Source organism: Microchirus variegatus (assembly GCF_963457635.1).
Source record: "Microchirus variegatus genome assembly, chromosome: 2".
In the NCBI taxonomy this organism is placed as follows: domain Eukaryota; kingdom Metazoa; phylum Chordata; class Actinopteri; order Pleuronectiformes; family Soleidae; genus Microchirus; species Microchirus variegatus.
This window is the reverse complement of record NC_139803.1, coordinates 15,925,842-15,943,382: the sequence shown is the minus strand read 5'-3', so window position 1 is coordinate 15,943,382 and position 17,541 is coordinate 15,925,842. Positions and strand designations below refer to the sequence as shown.

The 17,541-nt window shown below is 39.2% G+C and overlaps 1 protein-coding gene across 1 annotated transcript; it reads right to left on the bottom strand.

Moving 5' to 3' along the window:
- Positions 1 to 7,654: 7,654 nt before the first annotated feature.
- tm7sf2 (transmembrane 7 superfamily member 2) lies at positions 7,655 to 17,518 on the bottom strand (the record flags this gene model as incomplete). The annotated part of the gene is made up of 10 exons (XM_083910777.1): positions 7,655 to 7,815; positions 8,443 to 8,565; positions 9,880 to 9,960; positions 10,037 to 10,205; positions 10,319 to 10,438; positions 13,109 to 13,212; positions 14,431 to 14,625; positions 16,303 to 16,357; positions 16,695 to 16,891; positions 17,446 to 17,518. The coding sequence occupies 10 exons, from the start codon at positions 17,516 to 17,518 to the stop codon at positions 7,655 to 7,657; spliced, it is 1,278 nt and encodes a 425-aa protein (XP_083766903.1).
- Positions 17,519 to 17,541: the final 23 nt, after the last annotated feature.

Below are 17,541 nucleotides of genomic sequence, written 5' to 3'. Positions count from 1 at the left end.
TGATCGATTTAAAGTGAAGGTACACATGTGACTTTCAGTAGGAAAACCGAAACTAGTGTGGAGCCTGCGAACAACTGTGATGATTGGCGTACGTCGGTTCCCCCACATGTGATGACACATCTGGTACACTCTTACCCTCTTACGTTCCAAAAGGGTCCTTCTACAGGGGCTGAGGTTCTACCTGGAACCATTTGCTTCTGAAAAACCCGAATAAAGGGTTTTTCAAGAGTTCTTGTTAACACTAATGGTTCCAGTAAGAACCATTTTGATCCAGAGAACCCTTTAAAACCCCTTTCCTGAATAAAGGGTTTTAAAAGGGTTCTTGGTGGAACCCTCCAAAAGGGTTCCAGGTGGAACCTTTATAAAAAAAAAGGTTCTACCCGGACCCAAATAGGGTTGTCATATGAGGACAAGCCAAAGAACCTTAAATGGTTCTACTTCGCACTTTTATTTCTAAGAGTGTAGTAAATAATTATGATGACACATCTGGTACATAAACTACAGGAAATGATGAGTTGAAGTGTGTTTCTAAAGATGTACTAAAATTCACACGTCAACATGTAAATTAAAAAACTGCCATGACGTCAAATACCCATGACAACATGCAAAACGTTTATGATACATTTGTATACATGCAAAATTTGTATTATCCTATAAATCAGCTTTTGCGATTTGTGTGTGTTAGTAATGAAACTCCACGTTTACTGCAGAATCTACTGATCCTAATAAGACCTGAATACCTATACCAGTACACATACAGGGAAGTATGAGCTTATAATAGTGCATATAAGGTTATAGTCAACAAATCTCATGACAAGATCAAAACCAATGTTAGCGCATCGGTCAACTGTTTTTGACTTTAGTCTTTAGTTAGCGGCCATCAGAGCCAATATCATTTCTATTAAAAGGAGCAAATCTATGAAGCAAATGAGTCTTAAAGTTGTATTAGTTCCTGAAAATTGCTCAGAATAGTTGTGTTAAACAAATATTACTCCAAAAGGAGTAAGTCGTACATTTCTGTGTGGTATTGAGAGACACGCTGAGCATAGTTTCAGTGGAGTCGCCAGTGGAATTTCAGGCACAGACGTTTCTAAACAAAGCATGAGAAAATTCAGAGGGATCAGTTAAAAGGTTCTTTGAGGTGTGGTTGCATGAGTTAGTGACACATAACCGACATTGACTTCAACGGCAAGATAATGTGATGGAACGAATAAGTACATTTAAGTTGGCGGCGTTAATAAGCTTCAAAATCAGTCTTACCTCATGTCCCTGCGGGCAGCCATGTTTTCTATAAGGCCAAATTCGTCCAGATTCCAGGCCGGTTCCAGGAAATGGAGGTGCACCTGAGAAAGTCAGTGTTGAGAATGTGGTAATACAGCCAAACTTCAAAAAACTACACCCTCTAACCCTTTAATTAAGTTTCAGGGGAATAAAGGATAGTTTACTTCTAAATATAAAACTAAGTGAGGATTAATATATGACTTTTACAGTGATCTAAATTCATATTTTTACTCATTTATAAGGCATCTTTTACAATTAAGTTTAATGCATTGCTTCAATGCTGACTGCATCAGTTTAAATCAATTTCATATGAAATGAGTACAAGTATAAGGAGGAACCAGCTTAACAACACTGACTTGGCTGAAGCTACTCCATCAGCCTGTCAGTGTTCGTGAAGACAAACGTAGGCAGTACACAATGTGCCAGATGATGTTTGAAGTGATCACAGGACACTGAGACCTCAAAACTCTGCCAACAGTGACAGTGTGTTGAGTGTGGACAATCACTGCTAAAGCACAGGAACACAAGGAAAGCGGGAGGAAAAACAGCTTGGATGAATGTCATTATGTAGTTGCTCTGAACAAAGCGTTTTAGAAAAGTGTATTTAAGTATATCTATTTGTAATCGTCTTTTATACAATTATCATAAGTGTACGCTACAGTCAATTTGGTGGATTACTTTATATTTATTAGGTTACAATATTATGATGTACAGCAATTTGCTCTGATGCCATATTCTAATAAAATATTTAATGCCAAAATGATCGTCTCTGAGCTTCTGATTTCCTGTCCATCTGTGAGGAGTTTTGCAGACATGACGCTCTGCCAGAAACAGAGAGAAAAAGTCATCCTGAGGATGATAAGCGCGATTCAGAAACACTCGTCATACCGAGCGCACTGATGGCTGACAAAAAAATCCAGCTGCACGTAGAAGTGTATTCAGAGTGGCTCGCACAACCTCTGAAAAGGCACCAAAATAACGGAATTCCATGGAAAAATTCTCCACTGATGTGAAAGGAGCTGCCAGTGGAGAGGCAGCAGAGACAGTGATAGCCTTTCATTAACGCCTGCACCTCCACAATGGTAACATATCAAATTATAGGCCACTGAATGCCTGTTAGGTTCCATAACACAACTTAGTTGACAGAGTTTATTTCCACATGGCAAGAAATCACAGATGAAAATGTCACTGCAGCTGTGGTGCATTTAAATATTCGTGACAGCCGTTTTTTTTTCTCCCCCTCAGTGGCATTTTCTTTTTTTCCCCTCTGTTTCAAAATGGAAAAAAGGGGGAAGCTGAGCAGGGAACACAGGGAATCATTTATGGTGTATTTGTGTGTGTGTGTGCAGGTTTGTCAGGTTGTCTAAATAATGATTCAGGCAGAAAACAGCACAGGGCTTCAAGCTGGCGTTTTCCCTCTGTTAGAAAAGGACACATCATCATCCCCTGCTGTCACCATGGAAACTAAATTGTATTAGAGATTCCTGTTGCCTCACTCCAAGGCTTCTACTCAAAAGAGAAAAAAAAATACAATTCAAGTTGGTGTATATGCCTGGCAGCAGCAGAGCTCCTCTCTCTTCTCTCTCCCTTACATCCAGTACATATTTAACAGTTTCATGTACGTAGTCATGACAACCACAACCCTGGTGCCTCTATATATATGACACCTGGCATACACACACACACACACAGAGGAAGAGAAATGCTTGCTATCTCCACAACACATGCATCTGTTTCTCATTCTGTCTCATCCCACAGTTCACACTGTTACACACTCATCTTCCCAGGCTCTTCCTATTTCAGCACCCTCCGCCACGATAATTGTCTCAACTCCTTTCCCCCTCTTCTCCTACGTCTGTGCTCGACTTGTTGCCATGGAAACTGGCTACAACTGATTGGACTGAAGCATCATGATTGGCATATATACAATGGGTGAGCCCATCGTGCACACGCACACAAACATTTCTGCTCATTCATTATTATGCAAAGGCATTCTCGAGCTATGGTGTGTTATCACAGCTGTGCAGACATGCAAAACCACATGTGCAATTATTAAGGTCAAACAAACACCGTATCAAACGGTCCCCTGACTCTACAAGACTGGTTCTGTTGATCTGTCCACCGTCTCCACACAGTATTTAAAGGAAGCGTGGGAAAAAGAAAAGACCTTGGCATGACTGTCAGTGATGATGACTGCGAAGCTCAAAGATATTCACACCTGCTCCATACATTCCAGACACAGACTGATTCAATTTAAAGCACTTCATAGGCTCCATTACTCTTTTAACCCCTCTGCCTGACCAGTTAGCCCGCGCTTTTGGACCTGCCCTAAGATAAATACATTATTAGCTGGGTTTTTTAAAATGTTTTTTATATAATTATGATATTGCACTAGACCCACGCATTGCCATCTTGAGCGCTACATGAGACCTATCTGCCTTACCCCACCTGCAATGAAAGACAACACAATATGGCATGGTTTTTTGCAAAAATACATTTCTTAACCCCTTTAGGGTTAACTCTCAATTTCTTATTTGTTGTGAGCAACCTAGGGGGTCTGAACATGGAAAAGTTTGTATGTACAGATTTGTGGATGCTGTATTAATATATCTTTCTTGTATATAAACATTAAAAAGATGAATTGACCAACGTAAGAGCTAGATAATTCAACGGAAATGAACATTTCCGTAGCAAAGAACAAAAGAACGTAAAGAATGTAAGCTAGCAGCCACAGAAGTTCACATAGCTAGCCATTAAACAAAGGACACAACACACAATTTACCTTGTTGTCAGTCTTGACTGGTCCTAAAAATCCCTTAACTGTTAAATACGTTAACCAACTACCTTCTTTTCTTTGTAATATTTATCTTTCTATGAACTTTGTCGCCGTTTTTCCGTTTTGGTCGTACTTTTCTAGCTGTTAAGTTTCTATAATCAAAATACACCGCGACAGACTTTCAAAATTAACTTCCTGTTAAACCGGAAATAAACTGTCGCGTCGACAATAGCTAAACATAATTGACATAATATTAACATGTGTCATTTAGTTTACGCAGTGGTGGATTGTAACGCAGTACAAATACTTCGTTACTGTTCTTAAGTACATTTTTCACGTATCTGTACTTTATTTAAGTAGAATAAATAGTGCATACTTTTTACTTTTACTTAATGTATAAGTTAATTTGTACTTAATTAAAAGTAAATAAATTATTGATATGACATAAAAGCACAATTCATTGTAATGACTTGAAAGTTAAACATAAAATGTGCCAATTATTATTGTATTAAACTGAAGCCTTTCGCTATATTTGTGTAACACAGGTTTAAATGGAAATTGAAATCAAATTCCAAAACCATTTTAAAGCAGATGGTCTTTTTTTTTTTTTTATCCGCTCCCAACTAATTTAAAAATTAAATTTTAAAATCAAATCATGGTTTATTTTTTATGAATGAGGCCCAGTGGCTTTTGCAGGTGAGGGTCATTGCTGTTCAGTGTCTAATTTTGCTTGCGATGACAAACTGCTGCTGGGGGATATCGCAGCAGTTTACACTGTGATGAACACAGTCATATTCATGGCTGAATGGACAGGAATTGTCCTTTTTCTCATCTTTTCTCGCATTCATGAAATGTAGAGGCAGCAGGTCAGTGTCAAGTGCAAGTAAAGTAAGTACTATATACCAACAGCACCAATAAAGGAAGGCAAGAATACTGCACTCATAATTCAGATTTTTTTTTAAACAACACGTCTCTTAAATTTGCCATTTCTCTCCAAGATCGAATCATTTTCATTGGAAAAAAATATGTACGTAGATAGAAATTAAAATTAGAAAAAAAATTACCCTAAAGCTAAATTTATTTGCCGTCCTCTGCCTTATAATCTGTGTTTATTGTCATTTTTCTTGTTATGATATTGCTTAATTTGACCTTAAAGAGTATGTTTGATAATAACAAATAAATACACAGCTGTTAGGTAAACACAGTTATAAATATAGTTACTGTATATATAAAGTGCGATTAAATTAGAAATTAACATGAAATACACAATTACAAATAAGCAGATTATAAAAAAAAGTTTTTGCATAAATGGATTATTACAGCATGAATGCAGTCGACATGTAGGCAGCCAAGCATGTCCCTAATTAGCTTTTAGCAAAATGGAAAACAACACCAAATACGTATGAGGCCCGCGTGGGCGAAGCCAGAGGGCAACTGAACTGTAAAACAGGGTGAAAACAGGAAGGTGTGCAAAAAAAAAAAAAACGCTTTGTCACCTGCACACAGAATGGAAAATGGCACTGTACTGTTTTGACACTGTTTCTAGACTAAACTTGCCAGTTGTTAAACAGCTGTTGCACAAAAGTAGCATGAACAAATCCCAGGGTAAGTGATAAAGCAAAGTGTCATCAGCACATTCTGGCTTAATCCACTGCACGCACCACCTGTGTCCCTCCTACACCAGACGTATGGTTGTAACACAAGATTTCCTCTCCTTCTCTTCCATGAAGCTAGGGTTGTCTGAAAATGTCTTTTTCTTAACCCTTTTATGTACCCACCAAGAAAAAAGCAAATTATTGTACTGTATTTTAGATACAGGCCTCTACCAAACGGTTGAGATGTCTGTTCCTAATAAACCTGGTTTGCATAATTCATAAAGTACAACACATTAATGTGAACAAGTCACATTAATTTAGTGTTAGTGAGTTCAGCTTGATGCATTTTTCAATGACTTAATGTGTGGTAGACCAAATGGTTGAGTAATACCTTAAAGGGTTAAGTACAGTACTGTGGTATCCTCCAATTTCCTTGAACGTCTGCAGACATAAAAAAGCTAATTTGGGACGATAACCACACAGTTGACCGTTCACGTTGTCAGGGGAAAACAGCATCTTTGTCCCAGTCAAGTGCTAAATTTACCCCTTGAGATGCATCATCCTGTCATCGAGGGGGTCCCAACGTATGAGAAACATTACAACAACATGTTGTGACGTACCAAAACATATTTGCAGGAAATCACAATTGAACACATTGAGACCCACACAGATTGACAGCTGACCAGGCTGCATCAGTAAAATTCATCTTAGCCTGATCAGGAGCAGGCAAGATGGAGAGAATATTCCTTTATCCATGGAAAAACCTTGAGTCCTTATCTGGGTTTTGTGCAAAAGAACTTTACCTAACTTAAAATTCATATGAATCACCTCTACAGTGACTCAACATGCTGCGTTATTGTCATTTCATGTCTATATTGTAAGGAAACCTGGGCTTAATCAACGCCAACCAGTGCCACACACACCTGATTTCACAGAGTCAGAAGATTGAGTGCCCTCACGAATATTCTTTGTACTAAAAGCATACACCGCATGCACTTTCTGTTTCTTCAGAGCAATTTAGAGCAGACATTAAAAGCTGAGGTCTGACAAATGTCACCAAAAAAAAGCCCAAAAGCTGAAAAGAACATCTGCTATTATGGCCTGCATGGAACAAGAATCCATTTTAACAGAAAGAGAAGAAGAGAATGCTAATGGGTATTAAAAGGTGGCGCAGCTATAAGCAGATATCTCCACTGCTGTTATCGTCAGAAAAGTTTTGTTTTTCATATAATGGGGACATAGTTTTGTCTATAGAATATCGAATATTAGATACTGAGATAGTATGAACTTGTATCCTTCAGTGCTCAGGGAGCTTCATATACATAGATGTAACTGCAGAGGAAATGGTAGCACTGTTTTGAAATTGTTTATTTCATAAAAAACACACAGTAAAAAATGATGTGACACACTTTTAGGATTAAGAAAGGCACTGAAATTCACCATTTAAGTTCATAACATGTTCCTGCATTAAAGGGATAATTCAGGTATTTTGAGGTGTGGTTGCATGAGGTACTGACAAGTACTGCAGTCAGCTCCGACCGTGCAGTGCATGCCCATTAAGGCTCACTCTGCAAAATCTGTGCGTGTTTGAGTCTATATCTTAAGAATCTAAACTTTTCTTGCCATTAGACAGCCTATTTCTACTTAAACCTGAAGTTTGTGTTGCTTTGTCACAGCACACAGGAGTAGTTGATCCATAACTGCTTCCTTGAGGAAGTTCAATTGTGTCAACTTTGGTCTTTAAAATTCTAATCTGTATCTTTTAAGATGAAATCTGTTTTTTTTTCTTCTTTCCCCACAGGCAGCCATGTTTTACTGAGAGCCTCTAAATGCAAGAGGCTCGCACAGCATAAATTTAAAAATTTTACAAGACCTACTTTTCAGCAAGAGCAGCACTGGTTATTATCTGTGGTCCGTGTAAATATTTATTGCTGGGTTTATGCAGAATCACAGGTTTTTCTGTGACAGATTTGGTCTCGTTCCTCTTAGCTGCTGTCCTTCTTCAGTATATATAAGGGAAGATCCTGTATGGGACACGTCGACAGTAGGTCTCCCATGCTAGTCCATATTTTCCTCGACACTGTCTCTCATCGCGGGCCTCTCGGTGGATCAGCAATATGGTGAAATATATGACATAGAAGTAAGGCAGCAGATGTGAGAATCCTAAAGAAAAGAGAAGAAAAATAATCATTATCCACTGTCTCTTAATGAATAATTTAGCTGTTTCGGGGAGAAAGGACTGAACAACTCAGTTACAGAGGTGGCTACAAAACTGAGTCATATGAAGTTGAATATCAATGAGTGTCAGCTTTAACAAAAGCCTGACAGTTATGATGTTTAGGGAGTTTTCAAGGGAACATGAGGCCTTTCAGAGACAAATGGTTACTGTCTTCATTTCTTCTACATCAGCATCAGACACAGTATAATACTGGATACACTCATATAGACCCACTATGACAATGAGTGTTGGAAACCACATGATGTATAAATTTAGTACTTTTCCTTTTGAAATATGCATTTTCCTGCTTTAGTTTTCCTGCTGCAAAACTAAAATACAACCCTTTCACACATACATATACAAAAGTCTGCTCCTTTATGCAGAATCTAAAGATAAATGTTCTGTAACTGTCCAAACCTCATGCACCTGTAGTGCCCTCCCCCTCCGACATCAGGGTCCTGATTTAGCCCCGACATCATCCAGGTTTTCTAATAAAAACTCTCGAGGCTCGTCTCGTGTCTGTGTGGCATGTGTGAAACTTAAGCCTAGTGTTGGCTTTTGAGCTGCCTTACCGCATGGCAGAGACCACGCCAGGGCCATGGCCAAGTCACCGAGGTAATTGGGATGACGAACAAAACCCCACCAGCCAGATACGAGCAGCCGTTTCCCCGTTGCTGTGGCGATGGTCTCCAGTCCTGCAAAGAATTGAGGAAAAACAGGTATTTCGGTATTACCTTTGAGAGTCATCTCAGAAATAACTCTGTATCTCCCTTTCCATTCTGTTGCAAACAGCAAATTCATTTAACCTATTTTATACCTGTACTAGAGGTTGACCCATTAATTGTTTGAGCCAAATAATATGCTCCAATAATATATTTTACAATCTATCATACCTGCTGACCTTGGCTCTAATAACGCCCAATGTTTTGAGCTGCCTCTGCCTATCATTTGCAGGCACATAAGATGCATTCAAGGAACCCTCGGATAATTTCATCACTTCTTCTGTGTCCAAAGCAATTTCAGGTTTAAGGAGCAGCTACAAGAAGCATTCAGAGAACCTAATAAATGTTATTACTTCTGGAAACAGTCCACTAACTAAATGCTCGCTGCCACCCATATAGTGTGTATAATAAATGAAAGGAGTCTCCCAGTTTCCTCGTTTGAGTCGATCACAAAGTGCCAATATACTCAATAACCGTCAGGGGGCAACTCTGCTGGTTGCAAGAAATAAGTCGATTTCTTGTCTCAATCACAAGTTTCAGGTCCTCTTTTGGCGATTTTGTAAATTGTATTCCCATTTAGAGTAAAATATAGTACATAATGAGTGGACTCCAGTGTGACTGACAGCTGGTATCCTCTAATAGAGGCCTGGTTGCAGGCAACGCATTTGAACTCCCAGTTGCAAAACACCAACAAGGCTTCAAAATGCTCAAAAGTTCACATTCTTATGGCAATGTTGCAACTTTTAAGTGATGGACTCTACTAACTAGTAAGTAATTTAGTCCCTGGAGAATTATGGAAATATACTGAACATTTTTTCTATCAATGCAATAATTGATAAATAAATTTTTCCGTTTACTTTTTTTTTTTTAGCATTTAGTCCATAACCTTGCTATTACTGTATATAATTAAATGGAAAATTATGACATTTTTAAAATATGAAATGGGGATGGGGCCATCAGCTTTCAGCTTTTTCATGGTTCAAATGATTGTTATTCTATTGGACATAAAAACACTATTGAGAAACCTCTCAGTTTCTCACTCCTGGTCCTGGGGAGCCACTGTCCTGCATGTTTAAGATGTTTCCCTGCTCAAACACACCTGATTCAAATGGTCAGCTCGTCAGTAAGCTCTGCTGAAGCCTGATGACCCATTTATTTGAATCAGGTGTGTTGCTCCAGGACCTGGAGTGAGAAACCCTGATATACACCATTAGAAATAAGATGTGAAACGTGTATATTTCAGAATTTCAGAAAACACAATGGGAGAAATTTTGAAAAATAACTGACTTGAAACACTTGGATGTGTGGGGTCTCTTCTGAACTGGTTCTTCTGTGAGTTGGATTTTCTAAAAATGTAGTATCCAATACCTGATGGCAAATAAATAATTGTTAACAACACAACATTTTTCAGCCCATAGGAAATAATCATCTGACTTATAATTACCATTCAGTGTAATTATAGCTGCTGCTTTGAGTGGACTTATGGTCTGTGGGTGCATGACCAGGAACATTGCCTGCAGGCCGTATGTGAAAGGAACCCAGGCCAGGTCTCCAAAGGTCAACATGAAGCCAAAACCATCATGCACGATGTCCATGGTCGTCAGAACAGCCTCCTATGAAAGTCACACAAGATCGAGTCAAACTCAAATGACAGAAAGACCGATAAATATCTCTGGTGTTATGTTGTAGTGTCATCAATTTTTAAATGACTGTGCTGAGCTCTCACCTCGTTCCACAGAGCGTCTGTCACATACAGCAGCTGGAAGCTGTTGACCATTATCATGGCGAGGGAGGGTGAACCTCGAAGCTCCACCTCTTTCATCAGCATGCCGAGGTTGATGACCACCTGAGAGGAAGTGAACACTGACCATCAGCCCTCACCAGCACTATACTGTATATTATGCTCATTTGTATGATGTAGAGGAACAAACGGTATTCAGCTCTCAGGAGAGTCACTAAAGGGTCCAGTGTAAAACATGTAGGTGGGTTTATCATTACTATTATTTGCTATTTTTGAATAAACCACACTAGGTTTTTGTAACCTTAGATAAGCATTTTATATGATCTTCAGGTAAGGGCCTTGTTGTACGGAGGCCGCCATCTTGTGCCATCATGTTTCTCCAACATTCAATGGACAAACCATTGGCGACAACTGTAGTAGCTCAGTGGTAGAGTCGTCTTTCAACTCAAAGGCTGTGGGTTTGGTTCACAGCTCCGCTAGTCTACATGTCGATGCGTCCTTGGGCAAGACACTTAACCCCACGTTGCTGCACTGCCTGACGGCTGTGCAGGCATTGTGTGAAGGATGAGTGACAGAAAATAGATGCGCTGTTAGAAAGGGTGAGAGAAAGGGTGAATGGCCAAACAGTAGTGTAAAGAGTAGAATATCGGTATATGAATAATACAAACTAGCCAGAGCATGTGTTTTTTCACATTTTGAAGCAGAAGCTTACAACGCAATAGTAATACTATCTTACATGACCATGATCTAAAGTTTTAAATATCTGAATCAACGGTAACCTTAGTAGCTGATGGACAACACAACAGGGCTTTTTTTTTTTAAATGTATATCTTAAGTGCTTCAATTTTCTTATTACTTGACATGACAATAGAGCATTTTTAGCTAAGTACTTTCAAAAAAAATTTTTTTTAGCAATCCCTCCAATGCAATGTGAACCCTAAAAACATCATACAATTGCTATCTTGACAATACACTGATGATGAAAGAAAGAAATATACAGTTACATCAGCTGGACCTCAGTGCTTTTAAACATGTCTAAACAAGTTCACTTAGGTCCAAGAAACCGCAAGAGTAATTCATCACTCTTATTCAATCCATTAAATAATTTGTTCTGGTTCTGTCAGAGATGTCTTCCTGTTATAAGGGAGTTCTGTATATAAGGTTACTATATAAGGTTCTTCAGTTTGTCCTCATAGGAGAACCCTTTTTGGCTCCAGGTAGAACCTTTTTATAAAGGTTGCACCAAGAACCCTTTTAAAACCCTTTATTCAGGAAAGGGATTTTAAAGGGTTCTCTGGATCAAAATGGTTCTTAAAGGAACCATTAGTGTTACTAAGAACCCTTTCTCTTTTTCAGAAGCAAATGGTTCCAGGTAGAACCTCAGCCCTTGTCGAAGGACCCTTTTGGAACCCTTATTTCTAAGAGTGTAGTGCTTGTTCACTGTGTGAACTGTTGGTTTCTCTTCTCTCTATAACGCCGTAAATGTCTCTGCCTTACTACTGTATGAACAGCGCCTTGAGATAACAATGTATGTTGTGATTTGGTACTATCCAAATAAAACTGGATTAAACTTTTAACATACGTCAGGAAATCAAAGTCTCCCACATACTGTCTGTAGCCAGTTGGTGGAAGCTTTTTCTATCCTCTCCTACGCACACAGCTTTAAAACACTCAGATGTGCAAAGATTTTTACTGTTTATGCTCGAAGGAAAAACAAGGACCTGTTAAATTTCTCCAATCCTTTTACTGCCTGTGTTGCTTTTTGTCATCGCCGAAGATAAACTGAGCCTCGCTGCAACTCTGACATGAATGTCAGATTATTTACCTGCAATTGTCAATGGAAATTCTATGTTTAGTCCAATTTGAACTGATGAGTCAGACAAAGACAATGAAGTCCACCTCTGTAACCCCAACACACTGTGTGTTAACTCAGCAGGGAGAAAAGTGTAAAACAGACTGCAAACTGCAGTGGAGAATCAGAAGAGAACAACATCGCCATCTGTTGGTATTATTATTATTATTAGTAGTAGTAGTAGTATTAATAAAGTTCCTTTCAGTGCTTCTTCAGAGGTTTTCTTGCACCCAAAAAAACATACAAGTTGTCAAGAAAATTACACTAATCACTGGACAAGATGACCAAGATCCACTGCTATCTTGTGACTTAAGCGGTTAAAATCCTGCATTCAAATTTACCTCAGTGACACAAAGTGAACAAATGAAGTAGCAGCTCATGTGTCTGCATGAGCTAAAATAAGCCACTTTAATGCTACACACTGTGTTTACCTTACACTTTGCTTTTCGCAACGAAAATAATCAATGTTAGGTCTGCTATATTAACAGCAATCCTTGGCAAGATACTGTAATCTCAATCATTCATTTTATTTTCATTACTTTCGAGGTATAGCTCTGTGACAGCCTGTAGAATCTGAAGGAGAAACAGAGGTTGGAACACGGATGCAGACTATTTCTGACGTGCTGAAAATGGTTGTGTGGCTCAGCACATGTTTGTTTCAAATAAACAGTGAAAGAGCTGTGTACAAACACTGGATGATTTTTTGTTTACAGGTCACACACACACAGACAGCTTGTGGACCATGAGTAGATAATTTCTGGATTGGACACAAAACATGTATTGGATTAGAATTGATGTTTATACCTGCAATAGAAACAAATAAATGGACAAATAAAGGGTAAGAGTACAAATGTGTTTTTGTTTAAAGAAGTTACCCCCAATGTCACATTTATCAGTGTCTGGTTTTCTGCAGGTCAACTCACCCAGCCAATAAGTCCTGGTCTGAGCTCGCAGAAATATTTCAGGTCAAAGCGTCCGATGCGAGGATTCAACTCCCGTCCAATGTAGAAGTCATATAATGGATTTCCTAAATAAAACAAGAGGGAGGAATGTTAACCCCTCCGCAGGAAGACTTGAAACACAGTTGTCTTTTTTTCTGTGAATAAATAGTGTGAATACACAAAGTGAAATGGGAATCCGTGAATGGGGGCAACCGTGAAGAAGAGGTTAAAGACCACTGCAGTGCAAACATTAAACTGTTATATTTTATTAGATGGAGGAAGAAAAGAAAAATGGCCAAATATATTATGCATTCGGCATTGGCTGTAATAATTTTGTAAACTCCATATCCGTTGACCTCTGTATCTGCAGCAGATGGGATTTTCATTTGTTTTAAACAAATGATGGCTAACAATAACAAATTAACATCTAGCTTTTTTTAAACATTTGACCTTTATATCCTACATTCTGTGTATATCAGACACATTGCATGCTTCACATTTCCTGCACTGTTTAGTTTTATCACTTTATCAAGTGATAGCTTGGCACTAAACAATCTAGTCTGCTTACTTATAAGAGAATGTTCACTGTTCACTGTTTTCCATCAGACTGCAGGCTCATACTGAGCTTAGATAACTACCCATGAGAATATCATCCACTAAAGCATTGGTTCTCAAAGTGTGGCCCGGGGGCCAATGGCGGCCCGCAGAAACATTTCTGGCGGCCCGCAATGAATTACAGTTAATAGTTTTAATCCAGGAGCTACTAAACTTGTTAAATGTTTATTGGACATTACTGGATACAGACCCATAAGTGTAAACACAAATTCTGGGTATATACCTGGTTTCTATATGGTGAATTTTAGTGTATTATTGGGTAATAAGCAGGTAGCCACAGCCCCCAATTACTAGCTATTTACCCAGTAAATAATATGGTAACAGAAATGTGTTACTTGGTATTAACCTGTAATTAGAAGGTAAGAACAATGGCCAAAATACTGGGTAATTACCCAGTAAATGTAAAAAGTGTCATTATATTAACGCTTAAATTACTTAACGCTAAAGTGTAGAACTGCAATCTGGTCATTAAAATGATTACAAATGGGATTTAGTTCTGTTTTTTTTTTTCTTTGCCGGGCCCTCAGTCCAATGTTGGGTTCCTAAATTGGCCCTCAGGTATCAAAACTTTGAGAACCCCTGCACTAAAGGATAAAAAAAGCCATGCAGAACCAGAGCCCATCTTTTGTAGCTGTTTTTAACCTCATTCAGAGCAGATTCTTCCTTTAATGACGGAGCTCAACTCTCACCTGTGTTGCCTCCCAAAGCGAGAGCATGGGGAGGAGCCCAGAAGGAGCGGACGTAGAGGTAGACGGAGAGGAGGAATGACAGCGCTGTTACGCACATCGCCAGAGGCAACAGCAGCTCAAACAGAAACCCGAGAGGAGCTCCAAGCCCCAAGAACAACATCAGCAACACACCAGTGATGCACAGGCCATAGAAACCTGAGAGGAGAGCAAAACAAATATGAGCATGTGTTTCAGATCATATTTGGTCCATGGTCAAATCAGCCGTTGCTAAATGTGAAATGTGCCGATGTTTTTACGGTACATTTACTGAAAAACCAAGCAGTCCTATTTTCAGTTTTCAAATTAAAGTCCTATCAAAAGTGAACACAACGTACTGAAAATATATATTTTTTTAAGTTATCTGTCATTGAAGCTATAGTTTATATAGCAACTTTCTTTGCATATTAATACTCATATTTCCTTAACTTATTTTAATTTTTCTTCTATGTCTACCTTCATACTACTTGTACATGTAGTAGAAGTAGTATGATGTCTGAAGTATGAAGTACCAACATTTTTATGAGTAGTTTCAATTTTATTGGACAAAGTACTTCATGCACAAGTAGTATACACTCTTAGAAATAAAAGTGCTAAGTAGAACCATATAAGGTTCTTCGGCTTGTCCTCAGAGGTGAACCCTGTTTGGCTCCAGGTAGAACCTTTTTATGAAGGTTCCACATGAAACCCTTTTGGAGGGCTCCACCAAGAACCCTTTTAAAAGGGTTTTAAAGGGTTCTCTGGATAAAAATGGTTCTTACTGGAACCATTAGTGTTACCAAGAACCCTTGAAAAACCCTTTCTTCAGGGAAGGGATTTAAGGAAGCAAATGGTTCCAGGTAGAACCTCAGCCCTTGTAGAAGGACCCTTTTGGAACCCTTATTTCTAAGAGTGGATGGTATTTTTACTGTGTACTCAAAATGCAAAAGTACCGACTCACTTCAAGCCTTAACCTAACCCACTCAGCACATTCCTCTGCTTCCTAATAGTAAAGCTCCACATCAGCCAGCTATACTTCCCCGGAAACTTGTATGTGCTGTGAAAATCCCCCACAACTGCTGACTTCCGTTGTGGCTTTTGCATTTTGGCATTTTAGAAAGAGTCTTGTATATGTATTTACGCATGGCCGCCATCTTGTGATGGAACATTTCTTCCATCCATCCATTATCTACCGCTTTATCCTCCACCAGAGGGTCACGGGGGTGCTGTGCCTATCTCAGATGACATTGGGTGATAGGCGGGGTACACCCTGGACAGTTCGCCAGTCCATCACAGGGCCACATATAGAGACAAACAACCATTCACTCACACTCTCACACCTACGGTTTAGTGCCCAATTCACCTAATCCTCATGTTGCATGTTTTTAGACTGTGGGAGGAAGGAACCCGGAGAAAACCCACACACACACAGGGAGAAAGGCCCTTGTTCCGAAGTTGTTCCAATCGGGGCTTGAACCCAGGAACTTGTCTTCTTGCTGCCAAGGCAAGAGTGCTAACCACTACGGAACATTTCTTCTGCAGCCCAAATGGACAAACCAGCCAAGGGCTGCTTTTGCATTTTTAAGCTGAAGCTTTCGACAAAAACAAGCAGTAGAGACAAGCAGTATCTATTCTGGTAAGCGGAGGCGACCATAGTTCCTTGACATGCGTGGGGAAGGGATGGGAAGAGTCCTCCTTTTGTTACAATCTGCAGTCTCAGCAGTAGATTTGGAATTTTTACACACTGGACCTTAAACATAGGTGTAATAGTTAAGTATTATGGTTTTTCCTTTGACTCATCTTTTTAGGGGTAAATACTATTAAAGCCTGTTGTTGACTCTGCAACATCAAACGTACCATTGATGGGATACTTGAGGCGAGTTCCATCCCTCAGCACCAGTCCTTCAGACACCTGCAAAAAGTTATTTTTAATGACACGAAATGATTGTGGAAAACAAAGGACATTTTAAGGACGGACTGTGATGTTAGAGTGTAACACATGACAAGTGTGCAAGGTAAGAAATTAACCTGCAAACACTGCAGAGATGTAAACTACTAAACCCTCCCAAATAATCCACTTTGACATTACACTAACAAAACAATTTAATAAATGCAAACTTCATTTCATTAACTACTAATGATCACCCGACAGCATGACTTCAAAACATTTTTCCCACAATTAATCAAAGCCACAGCTATTTTTAATGTAAGCTGAACCTCTGCCCAGGCTGTGTGTGAGTGTCTCATACCTTTCCTAATGGAAAAAAATAGAGGATAGCATGCAGAGCCATCCATCCCAGAACAAGCATGGGGGCCAGAGGGTCCCACAGCCGCTCACTGGAGGGAAGAAGAGGGGGCCACTGGAGGACAGCGGCATCAGGGGACTGGCACAGAGTTATCAGTAACAGCACAGTCAACGGAAGAAAGATGGGAATACATATGGCACCTGGGACAAAGAGTTAGGAGACAGTAGTTAAGCAGGAGGACCAAGTATACATGGACACAAAAATAATCCAAATATTGTTCATCCCTTCATCTGAATATGACTGATTCATGGGCTGCTGAAGGTATACGCCATTTTGTTCCCATGATAAAGAGCAGAGGCTGTTTATGACTCACACACACTGCTGGCTACGTCACAAAGATTGGAATACTGCACACGTCTTAATTGTTTTGGACATGAGTCTGATAAATAAACTGAATTGAATTAATCTGATTACTGATTATCTGAGTATCAGAAAATGCTGCAATATCGCTCTTATTCACACTACAGTAATTATTAGGTAAAAACATTAATTTAAATTTTCCGTTTGTATTAGCATGGTCAATAACATAACTCGGCCAATTTTAATAGTCCACCAGCCAGGTATCATAGAATAATAAAGAAACAATAAATGCTACTCTAAATGCAAAAAAGATAGAGTCAGTAGGACATCAGCTGTTCAGGATAAATAGTTGCATTACATTTTGATATTCCCCACATGCATAGCTGTAACTCACCAAGAGTTCCTCCAAATTCTTGCTCTGTGGTGTGTGAGGATCGGTGTTTGGAGTCTTGAATGCTGCGCCTCATGATTGGACTCCTGTAAAAAACAA